At 42.6% G+C, this 27,189-nt stretch overlaps 1 protein-coding gene across 2 annotated transcripts; it reads left to right on the forward strand.

Annotated features, from left to right (window-relative positions):
• Nucleotides 1–9: 9 nt before the first annotated feature.
• Nucleotides 10–26,420, forward strand: LOC132115330 (KN motif and ankyrin repeat domain-containing protein 3-like). Of its 2 annotated transcripts, none has more exons than XM_059523740.1 (11): nt 10–105; nt 13,456–13,537; nt 13,614–15,251; nt 15,996–16,104; nt 16,385–16,609; nt 16,866–16,956; nt 17,074–17,293; nt 17,679–17,821; nt 25,528–25,728; nt 26,019–26,180; nt 26,261–26,420. In XM_059523740.1, exons 2-10 carry the CDS (start codon nt 13,501–13,503, stop codon nt 26,151–26,153), a joined length of 2,799 nt encoding a protein of 932 aa, XP_059379723.1. In that variant the 5' UTR covers nt 10–105; nt 13,456–13,500; the 3' UTR covers nt 26,154–26,180; nt 26,261–26,420. The 2 variants fall into 2 exon arrangements, with proteins under 2 accessions (XP_059379723.1, XP_059379724.1); XM_059523741.1 differs by having other exon boundaries at nt 13,614–15,242.
• Nucleotides 26,421–27,189: the final 769 nt, after the last annotated feature.

Consider the following 27,189-nt stretch of genomic DNA (forward strand, 5'->3'; position numbering starts at 1 on the left):
AAACGTTATTAACGGAATGAACGGGAACTACTGTTGGTATCATAAACGGATTATTATAACCTAACGAGAAGAAGAAGAAGAAAAGTAGCAATCGTCACAATAAGGGTGAGACAAAGTTTCATGAAGTTTCATTGAAAAATAGTTGACTATCAGAATAGAGAGCGCGGCTTTGGCTCAGTTTGTTGCTTTGATGATAATTCAGGTTTTATCTTTAACAATGATAAAGCTTCACTGTCACTGCTGTAACTGTGTTCAAATGTGTTGTGACACGGGATTTTATGTGTCTGCTTTTTTGTTGTTGTTGTTGTTCTGGTTTTTCACGTTCAGATAACAGTATAATTTTATCATCTCTGCAGAATAACAAAGCTTGATTTTATACTTGGCTTTATATTCAGCAAAGTCAAGATGTATATTTGTGTCTACTCTTTATAGTGTGTGCAGCCTGTACCTAATATTGCTTCACTAATAAAACACAAATTAGTGTTTGTTTATGAAGCCCTTGATCTTAGGGGAGAGAGGACTATTATATATCTTATATAAAACTAAAATTTATTCAGTTTTTGGACACAACCTGTTGTGTTCACTGAGTATATCTAGCTCAGTCATTTAACCCAATAAAGAAAGTTGTTGTGTTTATGGGGAATGTAGATCAATAACTACAATAAATAAACAGTGAAGGGTTACATTTGTAACCCTTTTACATTTTATTTAAGTATTTTTGTTTTATTAGAACCTTTATTAAAACTTCATTTATGTTGATGTTTACTTAATGTTTATTGTAAAATAATAATAATAATAATAATAATAATAATAATAATGACACAGAGATCAGGTTTTAAAATTGCATTTAAACGTGCTCTAAATTTTGGTAACATGATTGCAAAAATAACGTAAGTTAAAAATGATACAGTGCTGAAAAAAAAAGCTTTTTAAAATACGCCATTTGTTATTTTAACTTCTCTTTTGTACCATCCATGCTCAGATTATGTCTTTCAGTATGCCTCTATGTGTATTTATTAGAAGGCAATAAATAATCAAACATAAATAAATAAATTCAGTATAAATAAAGGAAGAAAAGCACAAAATATGACATTTCATGACCTTTCCATTAATAAAATCATCCTGATCTACTGATCTTCGCAGACAAAACTACTATTAAAGATACATTATATACTTGACCCCAAAAATTGAACTTGTCTCCGAAACGCTGAAAGAATCACATACTTCAGGTCTCATGATTCTGTTTATGGGCCATTCCCTGTCTGCGTCGCCCCTCCACCATTCACCCTTACACCCGTCTACAAGTGGAATACATGTGTGTAAAGAATGCAGAATACAGATATGTATATACAAACCTGATGCCAAAAAAGTTGGGACACTGTACAAATTGTGAGTAAAAAAGGAATGGAATAATTTACAAATATCATTAACTTATATTTCATTTACAATAGAATATAGATAACATATCAAATGTTGAAAGTGAGACATTATGTAATGTCATGCCAAATATTGGCTCATTTTGGATTTCATGAGAGCTACACATTCCAAAAAAGTTGGGACAGTTAGCAATAAGAGGCCGGAAAAGTTAAATGTACATATAAGGAACAGCTGGAGGACCATTTTGCAACTTATTAGGTCAATTGGTAACATGATTGAGTATAAGAAGAGCCTCTCAGAGTGGCAGTGTCTCTCAGAAGTCAAGATGGGCAGAGGATCACCAATTCCCCCAATGCTGCGATGATAAATAGTGGAAGCAATATCAGAAAGGAGTTTCTCAGAGAACAATTGCAAAGAGTTTGAAGTTATCATCATCTACAGTGCATAATATCATCCAAAGATTCAGAGAATCTGGAACAATCTCTGTGTGTAAGGGTCAAGGCTGGAAAACCATACTGGACGCCTGTGATCTTCAGGCACTGCATCACATACAGGAATGATACTGTAATGTAAATCACAACATGTGCTCAGGAATACTTCCAGAAAACATTGTCAGTGAACACAATACACCGTGCCATTCACCAGCTAAAACTCTATAGGTCAAAAAAGAAGCCATATCTAAACATGATCCAGAAGCGCAGGCCTTTTCTCTGGGCCAAGGCTCATTTAAAATGGACTGTGGCAAAGTGGACAACTGTTCTGTGGACAGACGGATCAAAATTTGAAGTTCTTTTTGGAAAACTGTCATGTCATCCGGACTAAAGAAAACAAGGACAACCCAAGTTGTTATCAGCGCTCAGTTCAGAAGCCTGCATCTCTGATGGTATGGGTTTGCATGAGTGCGTGTGGCATGGGCAGCTTACACATCTGGAAAGGGACCATCAATGCTGAAAGGTATATCCAAGTTCTAGAACAACATATGCTCCCATCCAGACATCGTCTCTTTGAGGGAAGACCTTGCATTCTCCAACATGAGAATGCCAGACCACACACTGCATCATTTACAACATCATGGCTGCCTAGAAGAAGGGTCTGGGTACTGAAATGGCCAGCCTGCAGTCCAGATCTTTCACCCATAGAAAACATTTGGTGCATCATAAAGAGGAAGATGCAAAAGAAGACTTAAGACAGTTGAGCGACTAGAAGCCTGTATTAGACAAGAATGGGACAACATTCCTATTCCTAAACTTGAGCAACTTGTCTCCTCAGTTCCCAGACGTTTGCAGACTGTTATAAAAAGAAGAGGGGATGCCACACAGTGGTAAACATGGCCTTCTCCCAACTTTTTTGAGATGTGTTGATGCCATGACATTTAAAATCAACTTATTTCCCCCTTAAAATTATACATTTTCTCAGTTTAAGCATTTAATATGTCATCTATGATGTATTCTGAATAAAATAATGAAATGAAACTCCAGCATCATTGCATTCTGTTTTTATTCACAATTTGTACAGTGTCCCAACTTTTCTGGAATCGGGTTTGTATATACAGTTACTTCTGATGCCCATGTTTCCTCTATCCATGAAGATATAAATAGTAAAAACTGAATGTAATTCAACCTCTTGTTGTGATTCCATTCAGCCTATACTAGAGCTGGCCTTTGCAGCTTTGCACTGTAACACCATTAAATGTGATCTAATACAATCTCATCTTTAATCTAATATAGTTAAATAGTGGGACATGGTTTGACTCACTTCCATAACAAAAGATCGTGTTCATCCTGTCCAGTTGTTTACAGGCGAATAGCCTGCAGTGTTTATGGCAGCATTTTCTAGAAACTTCTCTTCCTCTAAATCAGATTATTTGTCGGTATGTGGATAATACTGAACATACTGACCGGGCAGACAGAGCTCTGTCTGAAAATGTTAAGCCAATTAGCACGTCACAAACAAAGCCAGTGCCTTTACGTCTGTGTGTTTAAATCAGTATAGAAAATATAAAAATGTCACGCAATTCATGCATCAATTCTGGATTTGATTTTGGTGGATCCAGATAGATCTGTTTATATCTGTTCTTTTTACAGAAAATATATGTTTATGCATTTAGCAGACACTTTTATCTAAAACCTTGGCCTTTTATACCAAACCAAGACCTAATGATATGTGTTATACTCAGTGCCTAGATTAGGAAGCAAGTTTAAAAAAATGAAAAGACTTCCACAGGAAGTTATCTAAATGTTTTGCAGAACATAATATATAAACTATTACAAACATACAGTAGGTATTTTATGGAAAGTGTCGCCAGTGTGAAGAATGTCTTATCAGCAGTATAGGAAACATATGTGCAATGACTGAGTGGCGCACTTGGCTAAGTTGCTGTTTCTGAACCTCTAAGGTCATGGGTTCGAATCTAGGGTGGTTAATGTTGCTTCTGTTCAAGACATTGGATTTTCCATGTGTGTTCGCATTGAATCAAAAATATGTTTATCAGGAAAGTCGTGGCCTAGTGGTTAGAGAGTTTGACTCCTAACCCGAGGGTTGTGGGTTCGAGTCTCAAGCTGGCAATAACATGACTGAGATGCTCTTGAGCAAGGCATCAAACCCCCAACTGCTCCCCAGGTGCTGGATATATATAGCTGCCCACTGCTCTGTGTGTGTGTGCGCGCGCGCGCATGGGTCACCATACTTGGCTGTATTTCACTTTCACATACGGCAGCCTCTCTAATGAGTTCAAATTAGTCTGTTTAAAGGGACAGGGATATAAATACTGTGCATATGTAACCAAAATGGCAAATATTACTAACAATTAAAAAAAATTTCCCCTTTCTTTTTTGATTCCACACGCTCATGTACAAATATCAAACGTTTGTCACACTTTAGTTTAGGGACCAGTTCTCACTGTTAACTAACTATTAACTACAACCTTTGCCTCAATAAACTCCTAATTTGCTGCTTATTATCAGGTAGTTGTTAAGTTTAGCTATTAAGGGATCTAAAATATGGTCATGAAGAATAAGGCATTAATATATGCTTTATAAGTACTAATAAACAGCTAATATGCTAGTTTTATCCATGCTAATATGCAACTAGTTAATAATGAGAATTGGTCCTTTAAATAAAGTTTTACCCAAACTTTATCTCTGGCATCACTTGTCACTTCAGATGATCTACGAAGATTAAGAAACATAATGTCATGTTCTGTTATGGCAGAGCTACCCTGACTTTGGCAGGATCAAGTTGATAATGGAAACTAAGGCGAACCTTCTGCTTGGAGAGAACACACACACACACACACACACACACACACACACACACACACACAGCAAAGCAAGTGCTAGATAAACAACAGAACACTGTTCATTAATCACAGAGAAAAGTCCGATCATATAACTCCTTTATCACTTATTGTTATTGTAAAGAACATTTCATAACGTCTCAGACAACTGTACATTTGTGGCTACTGTGGCTTAATTATAAACACTATCGTTAACTCATATTTACCCTAGTAAAAACATGGTACATTTTAGTACGATCGTCACTTCCCAATGCAAACACGCCCAATAAAATTGCCCCACCCCTGTCACTTGATTGACAGGTTTCCGTGTAGACGTTGGAAATTCAAATGCAAAGGGTATTGCGATTCCATTTGAGTTTTGGCAGTTTACATGCACAGTGCAGAGAGAGTGAAAAGGCAAATGTGGTAATTAATATTGCGATTTAAATATGACAGGCTCATAGCTCGTAAGATATGGGAAACACAATTGCAAACGGACTTTGCATTTCCATTTTAAATTTGGCAGACACTGTGCGTTCACTTAATCGAAAATGAAAACGGTAATGCGCGATTTGCATTTGCGTTTGGATTATGTCACATTTTATGCATCCACAAATTGAAAACGCAATTGCAAATACAATTTGCAATGCCTTTTGAATAAAGTCCGCAATATCATTCCATAGACACATCTTTACAAAGTAGCAATGCAATTGATAGGTTTATGATTTGACCTATTATGCATAAACACTCTTCATTTCACAATCATAAGTCTGACGTTTTATGAAAATAATAACACATTTCTCAACAAGCTGCATCATTTGAGATATTACTCATGTTTGTAGCACAGAGAGTGCCAGTGATTTACACACTCATAACTTCATGTTTGAGTATGAGCAGTAATAACAGAGATGCTTGCCCAAGAAAGCACCAGTAAATAATGACGCTGCCATCATCTGCTACTGGCCTTTAGAGTCTATTCTGCTCTCCTCAAACAGGAAGAGTCCATTTTCTGAAGAAACAATGGGAGGATGTTGCTGTTGTTGGTGAAACTGTCACAGCAGATGGTCTCTATCTATTATTTTCTATTTATTTTTTAACAGTGCACTATATAGTAGTGTTTTCCGTTTACAAAAATTTTAGACCTACAGAATAACTACTAAATAACTAAATAACTACTAAATAATGCAATAATGTAATATTGAGAATTACATAAACATTAGTTTCCAAAACGTTTGCTGCGAAACTGCTTTTAGATCTTTGTTTCAGTTGTTTCTGTGATGTACTGAAATATAATTACAAGCCCTTCATACGTTTCAAAGGCTTTTATCGACAATTACATGACATTTATGCAAAGAGTCAGTATTTGCAGTGTTGGCCCTTCTTTTTCAAGACCTCTGCAATTCGACTGGGCATGCTCTCAATCAACTTCTGGGCCAAATCCTGACTGATAGCAACCCATTCTTTCATAATCACTTCTTGGAGTTTGTCAGAATTAGTGGGTTTTTGTTTGTCCACCCGCCTCTTGAGGATTGACCACAAGTTCTCAATGGGATTAAGATCTGGGGAGTTTCCAGGCCATGGACCCAAAATTTCAACATTATGGTCCCCGAGCCACTTAGTTATCACTTTTGCCTTATGGCACGGTGCTCCATCGTGCTGGAAAATGCATTGTTCTTCACCAAACTGTTGTTGGATTGTTGGAAGAAGTTGCTGTTGGAGGGTGTTTTGGCACCATTCTTTATTCATGGCTGTGTTTTTGGGCAGAATTGTGAGTGAGTCCACTCCCTTGGATGAGAAGCAACCCCACACATGAATGGTGTCAGGATGCTTTACTGTTGGCATGACACAGGACTGATGGTAGCGCTCACCTTTTCTTCTCCGGACAAGCCTTTTTCCAGATGCCCCAAACAATCGGAAAGGGGCTTCATCGGAGAATATGACTTTGCCCCAATCCTCAGCAGTCCATTCACTATACTTTCTGCAGAAGATCAATCTGTCCCTGATGTTTTTTTTGGAGAGAAGTGGCTTCTTTGCTGCCCTTCTTGACACCAGGCCATCTTCCAAAAGTCTTCGCCTCACTGTGCGTGCAGATGCACTCACACCTGCCTGCTGCCATTCCTGAGCAAGCTCTGCACTGGTGGCACTCCGATCCCGCAGCTGAATCCTCTTTAGGAGACGATCTTGGCGCTTGCTGGACTTTCTTGGACGCCCTGAAGCCTTCTTTACAAGAATTGAACCTCTTTCCTTGAAGTTCTTGATGATCCTATAAATTGTTGATTTAGGTGCAATCTTAGTAGCCACAATATCCTTGCCTGTGAAGCCATTTTTATGCAACGCAATGATGGCTGCACGCGTTTCTTTGCAGGTCACCATGGTTAACAATGGAAGAACAATGATTTCAAGCATCACCCTCCTTTTAACATGTCAAGTCTGCCATTCTAACCCAATCAGCCTGACATGATGATCTCCAGCCTTGTGCTCATCAACATTCTCACCCGAGTTAACAAGACGATTACTAAAATGATCTTTATGATGTTTGTTATAGTCAGAATTAGTTTGAGGCAAGATTCACCCATCTTCAAAGCCAATTTGTACTGATATTTATTAGACTTACACATATGCGAGATCAATTCAACTGATGCGTGTTTCTTTAAAATGTGATCATATTTTCTGCAGCATCTAGAACTTTACACATTGGCTTCTGTATCCTGAAAAATGAGCTGATGTCACTGAGGTGTCGTTTTTAGAGCATGTGCGTGTGCTTCATTTCCTTGTTTATTTTTCCATGCCTGGTTCTTGAGGAAATGGCTTTTGCTGCATTGATCAACTGTCTAGCATTTACTGTCCTGAAAGACAATGGCTGCTGTTCACCATAATAGAATCATGTTCTCATTTAACATGTATTCAATATTCTAAGTCTTTTTAAAGAGTTAGTTCACCCAAAAATGAAAATGGAATCAGTTATGCACCCCTTCATTTCGTTTCAAACCCATAATACTTACGTTCAAGGTTATGTCCCTCTGAAACTCCATACAATCAAATGTTCCTGATCCAGTATTGGCCACAAACCTGGAATGACGCATTTTCAGATACCGGATTTGAATATGTGCATTCAAGTTCATGTTCATGTTTCTCGTGTAAAAAAACAAAGTATTTTTCACACAATTCACCTATCTGTATACCGCTGTTTTCACGGTCATAAAAACGGGCTGATGACTTCGTTGTTCTATGAAGTCCCTCCTTCAGAAATACGTGACGAGTTCTGATTGTGTCAGCGGTTCCTTTGTTGTGATTCGACAGCAGTTGAGCGCACGCTGCCCTCCTGGAAACGCGATTGGGCTAGTTTTCAGAAACAAGTGGGCAGGATTTGTTTTGAAAACTGCTGGAGATGTACTTATAATCACTGACGAGATGCGCATGAAAATCGCATTTGATTTTTTTGCACAGCCCTAACATCTAGTTTTACAAAGATAAACAGCGTTGCCCTTTGTGTAAAAAGTTACAGAAACTGTTAAACGCACCAACTTATAATAATAATATTAATAATAATAATAATAATAAAATACACTTACCGGTTGTGGTCCATAAACAACGCCCTCTAAACAGGGCCAGATTAACACTTTGTTGTACCCTGGGCAACAATATTCAAGGGCCCCATCATCACGACCCCAGGATCACCATAATATGGTCATATACAGAATATATTACTGTAATATACAGTAAATATACTCAATACTTCAAATTCTAACTGTCATCAAGTGTATTTTGATTTACAAATATTTAAATGCTCATAGAACTACAAATGCACTACTATGTCCCCTATCAAAGACATTCACTCACATATGATGCTATGAAAACAAAACACATCCGCATCTGTATAATCTGGTAAAATTGACCCACTACATTGAGAGGGAGGGAAATATCCTCCATTTTCACAAAAATGAATAAATAAGCAACCACTTTCAAACCATTGTTTATTTAACAACATTTATTCCCAATAGATATGTATTGAATTGATATAGCTATAACAGAAGACCACAGACAACACATCAAGAAACATTTTGGTCCTCAGCTCATTTTAAGCAGAAATCACCCTGACAGGGTGACCCTGTCTCCTCAGAATTCAACAAGGCAATCAAGTTATTAGTCCAACACAAACAATTTGAAATCTGCCAGTTTTCCCTCCACAACAATATACAGCATTTTAATAAAGCTGACACCTCAAGGAAAAAATAAATAAATAAAATGCAGTATCACTATTATCTGCTCTTAAACATTTTTATCCTAAGCTCATTTTAACTTGTTTTAAAATAGAACAACAACATATCACAGCACAATTAACCAGTTAAACATTGTAGTGCTACATAAACATTTAGAAATCTGTCAATTTCTCTGAAGAAGACAAGACAGAAATAAATGCTACATAATCTGGCAAAACACACAATTTTAGTCCTAAATAATGAGGAAGTGCATGTTTGAATTTGAAATGCCTTCATTTGGCAAACACATCTTACAATGGCTTTTTTCTGGACTTTGACTGTGCAAACTGGTGTACAGTATAACATCTTCAAAATCAAGGCCACTAACAAGTTCATGTCCAATAGCTAAAATAGAAAGTGCAGAGCCGTGTCTGTGACACAATTTCTCTCTAGAAGACAAGATAAAAATAAATACTACAAAACCTGGCAATACACACAATTTTAATCCTAAATAATGAGGAAGTGCATGTTTGCTTTCATTTGGCATCTTGTAGAAAAGTCCTGGCTAGCTGAGTTGTCCTCGTCGTTGACGGAAGCTGACTTAACAGAACTGTCGGCAACATTAACAGGAGTGAAGAAATTACCTATTTTAGGTATATACTTTACATTTTCTGCGTTTCTGATGTCCTTTTCCTTTTTTAATTTCCGCTTCGCGCTCCCATTTAGCTTCTCCATGTCAGATTTTTATCTGTTGTAGCAACGCCTGACGTAACCCGCTCGGCGTAACATTTGACACACCTCATGCGGACTGACCAATGAGGAGAGGGTCTTAACTTGAGGCCCTCTCTTCATTGGTCATTCCGCATGAGACTGACTCTCAACCGCTCTCAACTCACGTTCAAAGTCATAGGCAGCGCAGCGTCTCTCTGTGCAGCGCAAAAGCCCGTGTTGACAGTTTGTTTAATGTAAAGCGGGAGATTACCAGATACAGTATTTTGCTCGTGCCCTTGCTGCCCTGGGCCCTTTAGAGGTCTTGGGCCCCTGGGCAATTGCCCAGTTGCCCGTATGGTTAATCCGGCCCTGCCTCTAAAGAACAAAGAGGGAACTGCTCCATCTTTCAGGAATAATCTTTGCGTGAATCCGGCATTAAACTGATTGAGATTGAGGAAGCTGTCCTCAGCAAAATGTGCTGCACATAGTTTTACATGTGGATTATAATTTTCGGGAACCGAGTTTAACATAAATTGTAACCATTAATCTTCTCCAAGTACAGCGTCCCAGGGAAGCCCAAACAAAGATGATTGGACTCCGAGATGAAAATAACAGCGTTTCGACGACATGGCGACAAACACAAACGCAACTCTTCCTCTTCTCCGTCGGAGCACAACAAGACCACGCCCCTTTTTTGTGTATTCATGTGGGCGGAGGTTAGTCAAAAAACTGTTTTAGTGACGTCATTACTGCAGGAACTAGAGGGATGTAGTCCAAACGGGTCGTTTGTTGTAGGCGAATTCTGTTAAATAAAATATGTCGCTTGGCATTGAACTTTGAGCTTTTAAAACATGGGATCAAGAAGAACGGGACCTTTAAGTGCTGTGGTGAAGGGAAAGACTTTCATCAAATAATGGCTTGTAATTCAAACTATTCCTTATCGTACTGCTTCAGAAGGTTGTATAGACTTCCTGTATGTGTCTGGTAATCTCTGTTACCAATATGTTTTCATTTTATGGAACAGAGAAAGCTGGGCATTCTGTTAAATATCTCATTTTATGTTCTATGGAAGGAAGTCACACAGGTTTTTAACAATGTTAATGTCTGTAAATGATGACATATTATGTTCATTTGGCAAACTATTCCTTTAAGTCATGTGATTGCAAACAAACAATTCCCAACAGTTCTTTGAGGCGGGCATCAGAGAGCTCTGCAAAGTTTTTTTTTTTTTTTTTTAATAGGACTGCCTCTGTTTTAAGTTGGAAGTGTCCTTGCCCTGGCTGCAGAGTTCACATAACACATAATGTGAATAGAAACCTCCTGCTTCCTCTGCAGCAAAATGGGAGGGAGTGCTATGAGGTCACTTTCAAAACATGACCCGCATTCAGACAACAAGTTATTTGCCTTCTCTGAGAAGTCACTGTTCCTGTGTTCAAAGTGGTCAGTGTTATTCACAAAGATCTTACTTTTATGCACCAGAACTGAATGGGTTTGAACACTGATTTCTTCTGATTTAACTTGACAAGCTTTGAAACAGATGATATACAGTAACAGTCAAACATTTAGACTCACTTTGAATTGATGTCTTACTTAAATTAACTTAAATTAGTGTAGTTGACATATAAGCATTGCCTATACGCATAGTTTTTCAGAAACTTTACAAAAATAAAGGTTGTTTTGAAGCAGATAGTGAGGAGAAGCAGTGAACAAGTGTCCAGCACACAGTACATGGGAACTTCTTTTACATTGCTTAGAATGCATCCCAAGATGCACCCCATGAAGTCGGTTCAATGTCCAAAGTTTCCAGAGCTGATGGCGATTTTACACAAGCTTAAATATACAATAGTTTTGATTTATTTGTCTTTTTTGTCAATACTCCCCATATGTCCATTTGTGTTATTTTTTAGTTTGGATGATGTTACTGTCGAAAATGTGGAAAACTATAATGATAAACAATGGGTAGGTCTGTCCAAACTTGCATCTCGCAGTGTAAAGTTTTTTTTTTTTTGTGATCCTGACATGTTTTTTTGCACACTTGTTAAGAGGCCAGGATGTAGACAGGAATGTGGTTTTCCCCTCTTGCCTTGTAATTAGGCTTTTACCAGCAGCCAAACACAGTGATACGTCTCAACTCACAGCTGGTCGGACGGGGTCCTACGAGCCGCAAATCAAGAGCGCATGCTTTGAGTTGTCAGGCTAGCCTGCAGGGACTGGAAACCTGTTCAGCTGCATGCATAACATGCTGCATAGCTCCAGACACAGTCAGTCTCTCCCATGCAAAACATCTTGAAGCATTTGGGTTCAGTCTCCACGTGGTACCATTACTTTGCTCAGTCAGTGGAAAAAACTGCTTTGGCCTGTTAAATGCGATCAAACGGGATGCAGTATGCATTTAATTAGACAAGGTCTTCATGTAGTGCTTCAATTGTTTGCCTTGGCCCAACAGTTTTCTCATTATATCCTGCGTTTGAGGCGTTTGCCACCCTTGTGGAGTCTTTGTGCCGGAGTGACATGTCCGAGTCTGGTCACATTAGCACTGTGTGAAATAGGACGTGTCTGGAGGAATGTGCCTGGGGCTCTGTGAAAACAGTCATGTGCAACATGCTCCCTCTCCTCTGTGAGGGTATGTGTGTGTTTTAACTAGTATATTCCCATGACATGCTCTGGCCACTGTTATTGAAATTTAGCATCATAAAGGATGTGCAGTATATGTATGTAGTATTAATAAAATGCAATGTGTGTGTTTTATATTGAAATCTACCACTGAATGTACTGATAATTAATTACGATTATCACAATTTACATTGAATGATGTTTTGAATAGCGCTATACCTTTGTTTGAAGCAACAGCATACCATATGAAAATAAAAAAAGCTGAAAACACTCTTCCTGAAAAACTTTTTGCTTTTCATTAAGCCTCATATGTCAAATATACACTGGTTAGGTTTCAAAGTTTAAAAGTCAAAATATGCTTGTTATTATAATGTTATGCTTTAACTAAAATTAAAACAATTAAAAAAAATGAATAACCTTAAGAAAACCTGTTGAAAGAAAGAAAAACACTCATCTTAAGCACACAGAATAATGTGGACTTTTTTTTGTCCTTGAACGATTACATAATTGTGGGATACATAATTGTAATCACGATTAGAAATTAGATTAATAGTGCAGCCCTAATCTCCATACAAAATTATTGGAGTGTACCATAACAGTGATAATATTAGAAGATAATTTTGTGCAGTGGGCTTCAAACATCTACAGTAAATGCACAGTGAAAACCTGGAAATAAGCAAAGTTTTATGATTTGAATGGTCAAATCTGAACTGAGACCCTGAGCAAAGTGAACTCCTTTGTGTAAAAGGTAATTCACAAAAAAATATCTTCACTTCCACAAGGTATTTCAATGCATAGTTGTTTTTTGTGGTAAGTTTTTTTAAGAGATCATGGCATGCAATTTACTTCTTATGAGGGGTACATCTATATTTATTTATTTATTTATTTATTTGTCAGCCAGTATAGTCGTAGTTGTTTTCAAATCAACTATTAACTTTGCTGGATAGCTAACCTCACTTCTCAGGTGATTATAAAAACCTCAGGAGCATGTGTGCAGTCTAAAAATATTTCAATGATGTGAGACCAGAACATGTTTCAACTAGCAACTGTGTCATTCTGGTTGCAGCTCATGTCAATCATGACAGCCGAGGAACTACCATTGCCTCTTAACAACAAAACAACCTTTAAAACCTTCAGTGACCACATGTGGACTGGTTGTAGAATCAAATGGTGGACAGATGCTTTTAGGTTCAGACTTTTGCAGGGGACCAGCAGCTCCCATACAATGTTTTCATTTGTCTGATGTTTCTATGGCACTGAGATGTTGTCTTTTGCTTGAAGGTGTGCTGATTTGACTTTTGGAGGGGCAGCACAAGGCTCCATAAAATGACCCAGTCTGTGCATATTACCTCCAAACTGCCAAGTAAGTAGTTGTTTTTTCTGCTCTCGGTAGATGGTTTTGTTTCAAGATGAACACTATTGTTATATTTGCATTGCAGATCTGAGTGCCCCTTTTCATTGCTCTACTGCGGAAGAATCAAATCAAGGTGGCTCCTATTCAGTACAGACGCCCTACGGATTCCAGCTGGACCTTGATTTTCTCAAGTATGTTGAAGAAATAGAGAGTGGACACAACATTCGGAGGGCTAATGTAAACCCTCGGAGGGGATCCCGGGGTGACCGTGGGTATCAGAGGAATACAAGTGTTGGGGGTCGGACCAGTGGCTGGACCTCCACTGAGTCACTTTCCTCAACAACCAGTGAGAATGGCCAGACTAACCCACCTTTTCTCCCGAGCCCTAGTAAATCACCTAGCAAACCACTTTCCCCATTACCAGTTGTCAGTCCCAGTCTGCCTACTTACTCCAAAGTGCCACCACCACCTCCACCACGTAACCCTAGGGTTGAGAGAACGCTTCTTGAAACTAGCTTTCGGCTGCAACAGGAGCAGAGTCAGTTTTCCAACGGATTAGGCTCTAATTTGTCTGACCTTTCCAAAGTGAGTTCCAAAGCCAGCGGATCTAATAAGGACTTCGATCTAGCTTCTTCCCAGCCTGCTTCAGATGCCCAATTGCTACAGATATCACCTGTTGTTCAGAACTCCCTTTCTGAGGTCTGGACCAGAGCAAGTCCTCAAATGTCTGGAAGGAGCACTCCAGCCTCCAACTCAGGGACATTGCCTCCGGGGCAGCTTCAGACTGTGCGAGAACAGATGGCCAATGCCCTTAGGCAGCTAAGGGAGATGGAAGAGAGACTGAAAGGACTACCAACTCTAGAAAAAGAAGTTGCCATGCTCCGTGCAGAAAAAGACAGGTTGGCTCAGGAACTTCAAAAGAAAACAGAAGAATGTGATGCAACGCTCAAACTGCAAGTCTCCACTGAGGCAGTAGTAGAAGCCCCCCAACCAGGATCCCTACCATTGCCGTCACTTTGGAATAAAAAGCCAGAATGCAAAAGGGATGACCAAGACAAAAAGGAAATAAAGAAACTAGCCACTGCTCCTATAGAAAAAAGATCCATAGCAGTAGGTAGTGACAGTCCTCTTGAGACTGTGGTCGTCTTTAATCGCCAAGCGGTCAAGGATGCTGCTGTCGAAGCTAATATTGATATCTGTCACGCAGCTATTGAGACTGAGACTAGTGTCATGCATGATGAGGCGATTCAGACTGGAGTGGCTACAGAAGATGTGGCAGTCTGGGTAATAGAATCATTTCTAGGGCTACAAAGTGAGACAGAACGAGAAATTGATAGCTTGCAACACACTATCAGATTTCAGGAGGAGTCAATCCAGGTTCTTGAGACACGATTAACTCAAGTCAACCAAGATCTTGAAGCTTTAAGGGCTCAGGAAATTGATAGGGCGTCCAAGGTTATGCTGGACAAAGAGACAGCAGCAACACCAGAGACAGCTAATGCCCAAATAGAAACATGTCCTAAAGTTTGTTCAGTTGGAGTGTTGTTTCCAGATGTGACTGATCCGGAGTACGTTTCAAAAAATGACCAAAGCATTCAAACAAATCCTGTTGAAACTTCAAAGAAAAAAACGGTGGAGCTAGTAAGCACTGGTATCCAGTGGGAATGTCTAACTGATACACAAGACACTGAACAACAAACAACTTCTGCAGAGGGTGAGCAGTGTTATTTGTATAAAGCATGTCCCTGTCCATACACTGCACAATTACTCAAAGGAAAAAAACACCTTATCAATCCTTAATTAAAATGTTAATTAACATGCTCTGCCTTGGTAGTGCTACTGTTGGTGTTACTGTTGTAGCACAGACTCTCTAACGTTTTGCCAGTACTTAACGCAGTAATAAATGCAGTTCTATCATGACAATTTGTGGAGAATAGATCTGCTATGCTGCTGATGCTGCATTATGAGTTGCCACTACATGTGTACGTTGCCAGTACATCCACAGATGTTTCTGTGAGCATGTAGAAAATACTGCTGCTGCACATATAATATATATAAAATAACCCCCTTGTATAACATATATGAAATTACTTCATAGCAGACCTATACAGGTGGAGCTGGGGAAGGTGGAGGGTTTCTAAGTATTTGAATGTGTAGCAGCAAGCTCATTGGCTGCTGGATGTGAAAAGAACCAATCAGGTGTGCCATGTGAATAATGTTGTGAATATATCAGATTGAGTTAGAACTTATGGGACTGCGTCATGTGGAGTTTCATGACAGAAATTTGCATTTATGCAGTAATTTAAATATGGTTAGCATTAATGTAATACACACTACGACACGAGTCAGTCAATTCAGAATAGATAAGCCTAAGTCCAGTTTCATGTTGACATTAAATCAAACTGTATAAGAGAACCACATATTTTAAGGTTATCCATTGGAAAAGTGTGATTTCTTTGCAAAACAGATGCAGGCCCTCTGAAATCTATCATGAAGAGGAAGGATGGGAGTGGTGCTGGTGCAGCTTCCAGCGGTGGCAAAAAGAGCCTGAAGTTTGTTGGAATTCTAAACGGAGGGTGAGTTACTAGAGCAGATTTTTAATAAGGAAATAGGAAATACTGTAGTAACAGACTGTGTCTCATGGCTTATTGCTTTTGTGGTAACAACAGCAATATGATAAAAGTCCATTTGATTAATATTGTATATAATATCTGTATATAATATCACTGGCTTCCAACATTTGTCTTCCAATCTTATTTTAGAACTGCAACTATCCATTTTGTTATTATTCATTATATAAAAATTTCGAGGTCGGACCACAAATTATACCGAATTTCCCTTCCTAAATTCTTTCAGTTATGAGTCCACCTCTAGTGAAGAGGATGAGGATGAGGATGAAGAGAGTTCCTCAGATGGAAGTGAGGCTGGTGCATGTTCAGATAGCAGTGTGGAAGAAGGGGCAGCTCTAGAGGATACATCTGATGAAGAGATGAATATAAATTTGGATGAAACCGACAGTGATGAAAACATGCCAGCTGGGTCAGAAGATTTAAAGGACCAGGAAGAGGAAGTAAAAGAAAAGTAAGCGCATGCAGATTTTGGTGATTACTGAAATTCCCATACATAATTTTGAGGTCATCTGTGTGCTAGTGTTCATCTCAAAATGTGCTTTTAGCAAATAAACACATTTAAATATTCGAGGTCTTTCTCTTGCAGACCAAAATGACTCATCTTGAACAGTACAAGAGATATTTCTTTTTTTTTTTTTTTTTTAGAAAATGGTGATTCATGGCTATCACATTATTAAAGCAAACAATAAATGGATGTCATATTACAGGTTTGAACTAAGTGCCAAAATGCGTGAGGCTTGTCTAATTTTGAAGAACCACCTTAATGATGGAGCCAAATCAGTGAAGAGTAAAGACGTGGTGGGAACAAATCACACAAATTACATTTTATTCACATTGTAGTTACTATTCCAAATTACATTCCAGCCAAACTTGACAATAAACCATTATGCTGTTCTGTTAACATGTCTAATGCAGTTGTCCAGCACTCACAGTGTTCAGCTGGAGTGGTTCAGAGTGTCCAGTGCAAAGATGGCCCAGCCGTCACGTGTGTCAAATTACCTGATGGCTTTCTCAGAGGTCTCCCGCGTCCTGCTGGAGCACGTAGTCAACATGACGGATGGCAACGGCAACACTGCTTTACACTACAGCGTCTCCCATTCCAACTTCACTGTGGTGGACCTACTGCTTGACACAGGTTCGTAGAATTTAGCATTTTAGGATACATCAGAATAACATTGTAACAAGCAATTAAATTGGATAAACCATGGGGGAAAAAAAGCAGCCAGCTTTGGTAAACAACATAATGTTTTGTTCTTGCATTTAGAATGCAGCTTACTATTGAGTGAATTCAATGTAGTGCACACTGCCTTTATTTTAAAATATTTCCAACAGTAGATTCAATCTTGAATGTTTACATGCGTGATGTCCAGTTCTGACCTCTTATCTATACAAATCACTTGTAACTCTCGAAATAGAAGGACGAGCTGAAAATAAGTGTACAGTTTTACACGATATGTTAATGAGCTGTTCTGAGTTGTCCAACAAAACAAAACCTCCGTTGTGGATGTGTTCGTGTGCAGGCATGTGTAATGTTAATCAGCAGAATAAAGCCGGATATACAGCTGTGATGCTGGCAGCACTTTCAGCAGTGAAGGAGGATTACGACATGGCAGTGGTTCAGAAACTCTTCCTTCTGGGCAACGTCAATGCCAAGGCCAGCCAAGTAAGTCACCCTGTTAATTAAGATATTCATCTGTGATTATATCCTCTGCTAATTTGAAAATAACATTTCAACTTACACTCTTGTTCCTGAAAAACGTACTCGGTTACTAAACGTAACCTCGGTTCTCTCTAGAAGAGCGAACGAGTACTGCGTCTTAGCTAAGACGCTACGGGAAAAGTCTCTTTTCACGAAATACTGAAGCAAAAAATTATCCTTAATTTTGTATTTTTGTAAAGCGCATTTGCAGCAGTACACAGCCATAGGCGAGACGGCTCGTTCGCTCATTGGCTTGTTCTGCGGCAACTGCACAGCCTATCGAGCGCGGGCTGATGCAACATCAGACCAATAAGGGCGCTTCGCGCCCTTCTTGCCACTTCCCGCCGAAACGGGTGTGGCCCAACCTATAAAAGGAGCTCGAAAAGGCTGACTCACCTGATTTATTTCATCGCCGAAGCGAACCAGAGTGAATCGTACGCACGGCAGAGAACGCAGTACTCGTTCGCTCTTCTAGAGAGAACCGAGGTTACGTTTAGTAACCGAGTACGTTCTCTTACGAGAGCTCTCTCGTACTGCGTCTTAGCTAAGACGCTACGGGAACCCGATGTAAAACGCCGTGCGCGCAGGGATCACACACCGATAAACCTGAAGCAACGCCCAGGATTTACAGTGCACAGTCACCTGAGGGACTCACAGAGAGTCCGGGACAGAAAAAAGGGGGAAAAACCCTCCGTCCCATATCTAGCAGCATCCGTAGATGCGGCAATATGACATCACACAGCCGAGGCAAGGCCTGACCAATGTGGCAATGCGGGTCTTACGCAATACTGCCCATATAACAGTCGGCAGCGCCTAGCGCTCATGAATTCAGAATTCCCCTCAGGGCCCTGATTCTTCTATACCGACAGCAGCCTTGCTTGCAAGGCGGGAACCTCCAGGTTATAGAACCTGATAAATGTAGACGGCGAGGCCCAACCCGCCGCCATACATATATCCTGCAAGGAGATCCCAGTAGACCACGCCCACGACGAGGCGACGCCTCTTGTGGAGTGTGCTCTGACGCCCAACGGGCACTGAAGGCCCCTGGAAGCGTAAGCTAACGCTATGGCGTCAACTATCCATCTGGATAGAGTCTGTCTCGAAACAGCCATTCCTTTGGAACGTCCACCGAACGAGACAAATAGCTGCTCCGTCTGCCGAGAGGCAGCAGAGCGAGACACATAAGCTCTTAAAACCCTGACAGGGCAAAGAAGACTCGAGTCTCCATCCTCCCCTGACACCGGCAGGGCAGACAGGGCAATAACCTGAGCCCGAAACGGTGTGTTGAGGGATTTCGGCACATAACCGTGCCTAGGTTTGAGTATGACCCTTGAGTCATTGGGCCCAAACTCCAAGCACGACTGGCTCACCGAGAGCGCGTGCAAATCACCCACACGCTTCACAGAAGCGAGAGCCAACAAGAATACTGTCTTGAACGACAGATGCTGAAGGCTAACCGATTGGATAGGCTCAAAAGGGGGACCCTTCAAGGCCTCCAAAACCGCCGCGAGGTCCCACATAGGGACTGACGGATGTCTGGGAGGATTCAGCCTCCTAGCTCCTCTGAGGAACCGGATGACTAAATCGTTCCTTCCTATTGACTGACCGGACGCCGTTTCAGAAAACGCCGCGATGGCCGCCACATAAACTTTGAGCGTGGATGGGGCTCTGCCCTTATCCAACAGCTCCTGTAGGAAGGAGAGGACCTCCGTCACCTCACAACTAAGGGGTGAATAACCTCGAGCTGTGCACCAGCTGGAGAACACCGACCACTTCGAGGCATACAGACGTCGTGTCGACGGAGCTCTAGCCTGAGTGATGGTATTTAGCACTCCCCCTGCGAGATCAGCGGGTAACCGTTGAGTGCCCATACATGGAGGGACCACAACTCCGGTCGAGGGTGCCAAATCGAGCCCCTGGCCTGCGAGAGGAGATCTCTCCTCAACGGTACCGGCCATGGGGCGACATCTGCTAATTGCATCAAATCTGGGAACCATGGATGGTTCTTCCAAAGAGGTGCCACAAGCAGTATTGAACATCTCGTTTCTCTCACCCGTTCTATCACCTGCGGAAGGAGGGAGACGGGAGGGAACGCATAAAGCGGGCAGCACGGCCATTTCCGTGACAGCGCGCTTTCGTTCTTGGAAAAGAATGTGGGGCAGTGAGCGTTTCCGTGGGACGCAAAGAGGTCCACCTCCGCCATGCCAAATCTCTCCCACAACAGCCGAACTGTTTGCGGGTGTAGAGACCATTCTCCCGTAGGGACATTGCCTCTGGACAGCCTGTCTGGACCCAGATTCTGCAGTCCAGGCACATGCACCGCTCTCAGCGAGCGCACGTTGCGTTGAGCCCAAATCAGGAGGCGTTCCGTCAGCCTGTACAGGTTTCGGGACCCGAGACCGCCCTGGCGATTTATGTAGGACACCACGGACATGTTGTCCGAACGGACTACGACGTGGTGATCCTTGGTATGGGGACAAAAGCGCGTCAGCGCATTCTCCACTGCCAGCATTTCCAGGCAGTTGATATGATGGAGCTTTTCCCGTTCTGACCATAGGCCAAAGGACGGTCTGCCTTCGAGCAGCGCTCCCCATCCCGAAGTGGAGGCGTCCGTCGACACCATTTTCACACTCGGGGAAGTCCCCAGGCTTACACCTGATCGGTACCAGCCGTTCGCTGTCCAAGGTGCTAGAGCCGCAACACAGCTCTGATCGACCTTGAAATGCAGCCGGCCAGACGCCCACGCTCTGCGCGGCACCCGAGCCTTCAGCCAGAACTGCAGGGGGCGCATGCGGAGCAGGCCCAGCCGCAGAACCGGAGATGCTGAGGCCATGAAACCCAGCATCTTTTGACAGTGTTTGAGCGACACAGTCGCGCCACAGCGGAAAGAACTCGCTGCACGCTGAATGCCCATCGCGCGCTGTGGTGACAGCCGCGCCGTCATGGAACACGAGTTCAGAACTATACCCAGAAACAGGATCGTCTGACTGGGGTTCAGCGAACTCTTCACCCAATTGACACTGAGGCCGAGCTTCTCGAGGTGATCGAGTAAAACGGCTCTGTGGTCCATGAGCTCCGCTCATGATCGGGCCAGAACCAGCCAGTCGTCCAAATAATTCAGCACTCGTGTGCCTCTGAGTCTAAGAGGAGCGAGCGCTGCATCCATGCACCTCGTAAGCGTACGAGGAGCTACGGACAAGCCGAATGGCAGGACTGCAAACTGGTATGCCTGGCCCTCGAAGGCGAATCTCAAATATCGCCTGTGGTTTGACGCTATCTGTATTTGAAAATACGCGTCCTTCAGATCTATTGACATGAACCAGTCCCCTCTGCGAATCTGCGCGAGGAGCTTCCTGGTCGTGAACATTTTGAAACTGTGTTTCATCAATGCCTGTTCAGCTGTCTTAGATCCAGTATGGGCCGGAGACCCCCGTCTCTCTTGGGCACCAGAAAGTATCTGCTGTACAGCCCCCCCTCGCTTTGAGACACAGGCTCTACAGCCCCTTTGCTCAACAGTTTTGATATTTCGGCCCGAAGTATGTGTGCTACTTCTGTTTTGACCGTAGTTTCGACGCGCGCTGAAAAGCACGGTGGGCGTCGAGAAAACTGTAGCGAGTAGCCTCTTTTTATAATGCCTAGCACCCAATCCGAAACCCCTGGAAGCACTGACCATGCATCTGCATGAATGGCTAAGGGCTGGATGCGAAACGCGCTCTGTTGACTGGGCAACGGCGGCGCTCGAGTGTGCTGCGCATCTGAGGCGGGGAGCGCGCTGATCACAGCGGGCAGATCGCTCTTCCTCGACCCCGTTCCGGCGCTTAACCGACTGGAGGGAGGCTGAGCGGGTCCCGTGGGACTCGATATATCTGCGAGTAACCGTGGGCTGCATGTGTGCACTTTTACCACTTTCAACTCGCTGTCTGCCTGTGCCGAATGTACGTGCACGGGTCTCATTTTTACAGAAGCCCCGCGCCGTATGTGACATAGTGTATGTGGGCACTGGGAAGTGGGCACGTTTACTATGCGGCGCGCTCGACCGATCTGTGTCGATCTTATGTGCGCTAGCCCTGTGTGCAGGGCTGTGCTTACATGTGGAGATGGGCACTGGGTAGTGGGCATCGTCACTGCATTTATAGCACCATCGGCCGTGGCCGGACGAGCATGCACGGGTTTCGTTTTTACAGAAACCACATGACGTGTGTGACATAGTAATTGTGGGCACTGAGGGGTGGGCACGTTTACTATGCAGTGTGCGCGACCGACTTGAGTCGACATTATGGGCGCAGGCCCTGTGTGCAGGGCTATGCTTACATGTGGAGATGGGCACTGAGGAGTGGGCATCGTCACTACATTTATAGCACCATCGGCCGTGGCCGGACGAACGTGCACGGGTTTCGTTTTTACAGAAACCACATGACGCGTGTGACATAGTGATTGTGGGCACTGAGGAGTGGGCACGTCTACTATGTAGTGCGCGTGATCGACTTGAGTCGCTTTTATAGGCGCGAGCCCTGTGTGAAGGGCTGTGCTTATATGCGGAGATGGGCACTGAGCAGTGGGCATCGTCACTACATTTATAGCACCATCGGCCGTGGCCGGGACACCAGAAATTACACCTTTTTCGGGAAATATCTGGGTAGCCGTGATAACGGTTTTCGTGTGCAGGCAAGCGGGCAACCGTACAGGCTTGCGCATTGCAAACAACGCTGAAACAGTCACAATCTCTGGAAACTGAAACAGCGGCGCGCTTCGGTGACAGCCCGGCCGCAGCGGAACTCGTACACCGGCGCTTCGATGAAGCAGCCATCGTGTGTAGTGCCGACGCAGCGTCATGCAGCATGCGTAGATGGCTTTCCCAGGATGGCTTCGGGGCTCCCGGCCTCACCGTAATCCTCTGCCGCGGTCCCCGCGGCGCGGGGCGACGGCCAGTAGAGCGAGAACGGGGGTCTCGAGCTGCGTTGCTGAAGCTGTTGTGATAACGGCTTTTGTGTGCAGGCAAGCGGGCAACTGTGCAGGCTTGCGCATTGCAGAAAACGCTGAGACAGTCACAATTCCTGGAACTGAAACAGCGGCGCGCTTGGGTGAGAGCTCGGCCACAGCGGAACTCGTACACCTGCGCTTCGATGAAGCAGCCATCGTTAGTAGTGCCGACGCAGCGTCACACAGGAGGCTTTAGATGGCAACACCGCTTTTGCCGCCGTCCAGCAGAGGGCGGACAAAGGTGCGTCGCTATCGCCTGTTCCACCGGCGGAAGTGAGTGGTAGTTCCTGTTTTTAGCATCATCAGTGTGGAGAATGCTAGTGAGACAGACGAACGAGTTCGTGCTGAATATGGAGCGTTCAAAGCCTTCGCCACCTCTTCGTGAAGCTCAGGAAGAAATGAGGCGGGCTTTGAGAAGTACGCTCATCCGAAAGGGAAATACCATCCAGCCGGGAACGAGAGGGGGGGGCGCTGGTGCAAACCACTCGCGGCCGAGACACATCGCGGCCAACACGAGCATTCGCCCCGGCTCCTTCTCGATGTCAGCTCGTCTGCTGGGCTTCTGAGCAGAAGGCGCGAGATCCTCGGAGCTCGCCCAGCCATCACTGCCCGAAGCCAGCAGAGAGCGCGTGTCCTCTTCCCCCGACGCGGCCCTGAGATCGACTTCCTCGGACGACGCGCCGGCAAACAGCGGGCGCTGCCCACCGGGAAGCGATGCAGGGGGGGGCCGGTGAAGCAGGGCGAACCGGCGAGCTCGGTTGAGCTGAAGACGGTTCCGGAATCCGCTGGAAGCGATGCTTTTACGGCGCCTCAGCGCAGCGGAGAATGCAGGCTCAGAGAAAAAGGCCAGGCGAGTCCTCAGAGTCACCATGGCAACAGCTCGCAGTGGGGGCATCCGCCGTCAGCGAGCGAGCGCTGCATGATCTTCACCCAGGCAGGAGACACAGATGACGTACCGGTCTCCCTCGCTGAGTGGGGCTCTGACGAGCCGCAGGAAGGCATCTTAAAAAAGACGCAAGCTCTTTTACGAGTGTGTGTCGCAGGGCGAACACACACACACACATAAAGAACAGCTTGTATATAACAGGATTGAAAGGATATAGGCGCCGGATAGCGCAGCAGGAACGGCAATGGAAGGCGGCGATGCCAGCAGCTTCAGAATGGCTCGTCCTGCTGATGTGCTTTCTCAGACGGCGCTTGCTTCCTCCGTGATCCAGCGATGCGTGAGCTTCGCTGAAGAGATGAAAAATCAGGTGAGTCAGCCTTTTCGAGCTCCTTTTATAGGTTGGGCCACACCCGTTTCGGCGGGAAGTGGCAAGAAGGGCGCGAAGCGCCCTTATTGGTCTGATGTTGCATCAGCCCGCGCTCGATAGGCTGTGCAGTTGCCGCAGAACAAGCCAATGAGCGAACGAGCCGTCTCGCCTATGGCTGTGTACTGCTGCAAATGTGCTTTACAAAAATACAAAATTAAGGATAATTTTTTGCTTCAGTATTTCGTGAAAAGAGACTTTTCCCGTAGCGTCTTAGCTAAGACGCAGTACGAGAGAGCTCTCGTAAGAGAACCGTTAACATCCATGGAATCCTTCCATATCACAAAAGGTTCTTCATAGTGGAAAAAAGGGCTCACATTAAAATGTTTTTCACAATAAAAAGTGATTAAGAACTGTTCACTGAAAGGTTGATTTTAAAGACAGTTAAGCAAGGCTTAAATATATGCAGATGCTACTTTTTTTTTATATTTTGTATCTAATACATTGAAACCCAGTGTTGGGGGTACCTAACGCATTACAAGTAACGAGAGTTACTTTTTTCTAGTAAATTGTAAAGTAACGCATTACTTTTTTATTTTAAAAATTACTAGCATTTTTAAAAAAAAAAGTAACACCAGTTACTTTGTTTTCCCATTTATTGACTGACAAGTCTCCTGTCCCCATATTGGGAGAAATCGAAAGTACAGAAGCATTGTGTGTACTGTGTGAACCTGATGTAGTTCTAGACTAAATAGTATGTGCTTTAAATCAATCATCCCACTTGCAAAAAAAAAACAGATAACGTATTCATCAAAATTAATTAAAACAGGGGAATGCAAACTTAGAATGACGCAAACCTGTTATAATTATGTTAAATGACACAATTGTATCTAATCCCATTTTATTTACTAATATATTTGCTGCTGACCTTTGATGATCCAGTTCACCATACTAACAAGCAAAAATGACTTTAGATAAACTAACAATTGTGCTTCATTGTTTTTTATTGCTGAAGAGTGTTGAACCTCCTTCTCCTGTATTGTACTGTACATACATGAATTTACTTTTCCTTCTGCCTGAGGGTTATCCATTACACTATTTGGTGAGAAAGGGTTTTTACATTTGCTATAAATAAAACGTATTATATTAAAAACAATAAAGCCCTGCTCATATTTAAAAAGTAATGTGAAAGTCACGCAAAAGTAACGTAATGCATTACTTTCCATAAAAGTAACTAAGTAACGTAATTAGTTAATTGTAATGCATGACTTTTCAAAGTAAATTTCCCCAACAATGGTGAAACCACACCGCACTAATTAATTCTGAGGCAGAAATTCATTTGTGAATAAAAACCGATGATTGCATTATTAGAGTGTGAATTAGTGGAAGTCTTGACTGGTGGACAGCTGAGCGTGTGTGTTTCGTTCTGTCTGTGGTTAGGCGGGACAGACGGCTCTGATGCTGGCCGTGAGTCACGGGCGTCAGGAGATGGTGCGAGCGCTGCTGGACTGCGGGGCTGATGTGAACATCCAGGATGACGAGGGCTCCACTGCTCTGATGTGTGCGAGTGAACACGGTCGGCCCGAGATTGTGTCCTTACTGCTGGAGCACCCGGGGTGTGACATTTCAGTCGTGGACAATGTGAGTACATCACAACCAAAACCACTTCACTTCAAACAACCATGATGAATGTGTACATGTACTGTTTCTGCCTAAAATAAAGCCACGGTTAAAGTGGCAGTCACAGTGATATTCAAAGGCCAAGTGAATACATGGCAGTGCTATTTTATGTTATAGTTTTCATTAATTTTTTAGTTTTAGTAGCTCTGTGTGTGTATATAAATGTTGCTAGCCTTGGCATCCAGTGTTAAAGCATCCAGTCCAGCAATGCATTATGGGTAAATCCATGCTTTCTGACTTATTTCCGTTAGGATGGCAGTAATGCTCTCTCCATTGCTCTGGTGGCATCCCATAATGATATTGCCGTTCTACTGTACGCTCACATGAACTACTCAAAAACGGATGTAAGTCCTCTCTCACTGAACACTCAGGCAGCCCGTTTCTAACTCATTCATGCAGAAACTCCTGGATTTTGGCAATTTAATTACACTTTATAAGACTTGTTAAAGCGATGTGAGTGAAATTTATTTATCGATATTTAGTCAGAAAAATGTGGGGCGAGACTTAGCAGTTTGGAATTGAAAAGCGGGTGTTACATACCAGAATGGAGCCAGATGTGAATGGACTTTTTTGGAAATGATCGCGGTTTGGCTCCTGTTTAACATTATCCAACACCCTGCTGTGCTTCACAAATAAGCAGATTTTTTTAAAATAGTACATCCATTAAAAATTGAATCTATCATTCTGGAGAGAAATTAGAATATTAGCATTATATCAAAAAGTGTTAACATAACTTTTGTGTTTGTTCTTTGTTCAGGTGGCATCCAAAGCAAGTCCGTCCAGTCCCAAAAAAACATGGCCCTCAGAGTGACATATGGACACATTAAGAACAACATTGATATGAAAACAAGACTAACTTCACTGGAAGATTAACAATGTCTTTGTTACAAGTTTATATATATATTTATATTTTATTCACTGATTATACATTTTTATGCACATATTTAATGCACAATACTATGTAAACATATTCATGTAGGGCAGACCAATGATTTTATTTACTTTTCTTTTTATACTGGTGTATCTTCTATAGTAAATTTCTTGTACTACCATGAGTTTAAAAAGAGGAGAGCAATTTATTTTTATCTTCTGATCTAACTGGATCAGACAAAACAAACAATGTTTTTCTTTCTCTCTCTCTCGCTCTTCTTGCAATCTGTTCTTTGAACTGAAAGGACACTGCCTGACTTTGGAAAAGAGAAACATTTGCCTTCTAGACATCTTGACTGATCACCGAAAGGTTACAGAATTGAACTTAAGAACCAAAACTGAATGAAATCAGTCAGAAATGGCCCCAAAACATATCTGGATAAATCAAATCAAGTGAAAGTGATTTTTTTTTTAAATTAAGCACTTTTGAGTATTTAAGCTTGAAATCCTGACACTTTGAGGCTGTGAAATATTAAACTTAAATAATGTGAT

The sequence above is a fragment of the Carassius carassius genome, chromosome 34, assembly GCF_963082965.1.
Source record: "Carassius carassius chromosome 34, fCarCar2.1, whole genome shotgun sequence".
Classification (NCBI taxonomy): domain Eukaryota; kingdom Metazoa; phylum Chordata; class Actinopteri; order Cypriniformes; family Cyprinidae; genus Carassius; species Carassius carassius.

Coding starts and splice junctions, on each gene's coding strand:
- LOC132115330 (XM_059523740.1), top strand. CDS start 13,501: ATGACCCAGTCTGTGCATATTACCTCCAAACTGCCAA. Junction 15,252..15,995: donor TTCTGCAGAGGGTGAGCAGT/GTTATTTGTATA, acceptor TTTGCAAAACAG/ATGCAGGCCCTCTGAAATCT. Junction 16,957..17,073: donor CAGTGAAGAGTAAAGACGTG/GTGGGAACAAAT, acceptor TGTCTAATGCAG/TTGTCCAGCACTCACAGTGT.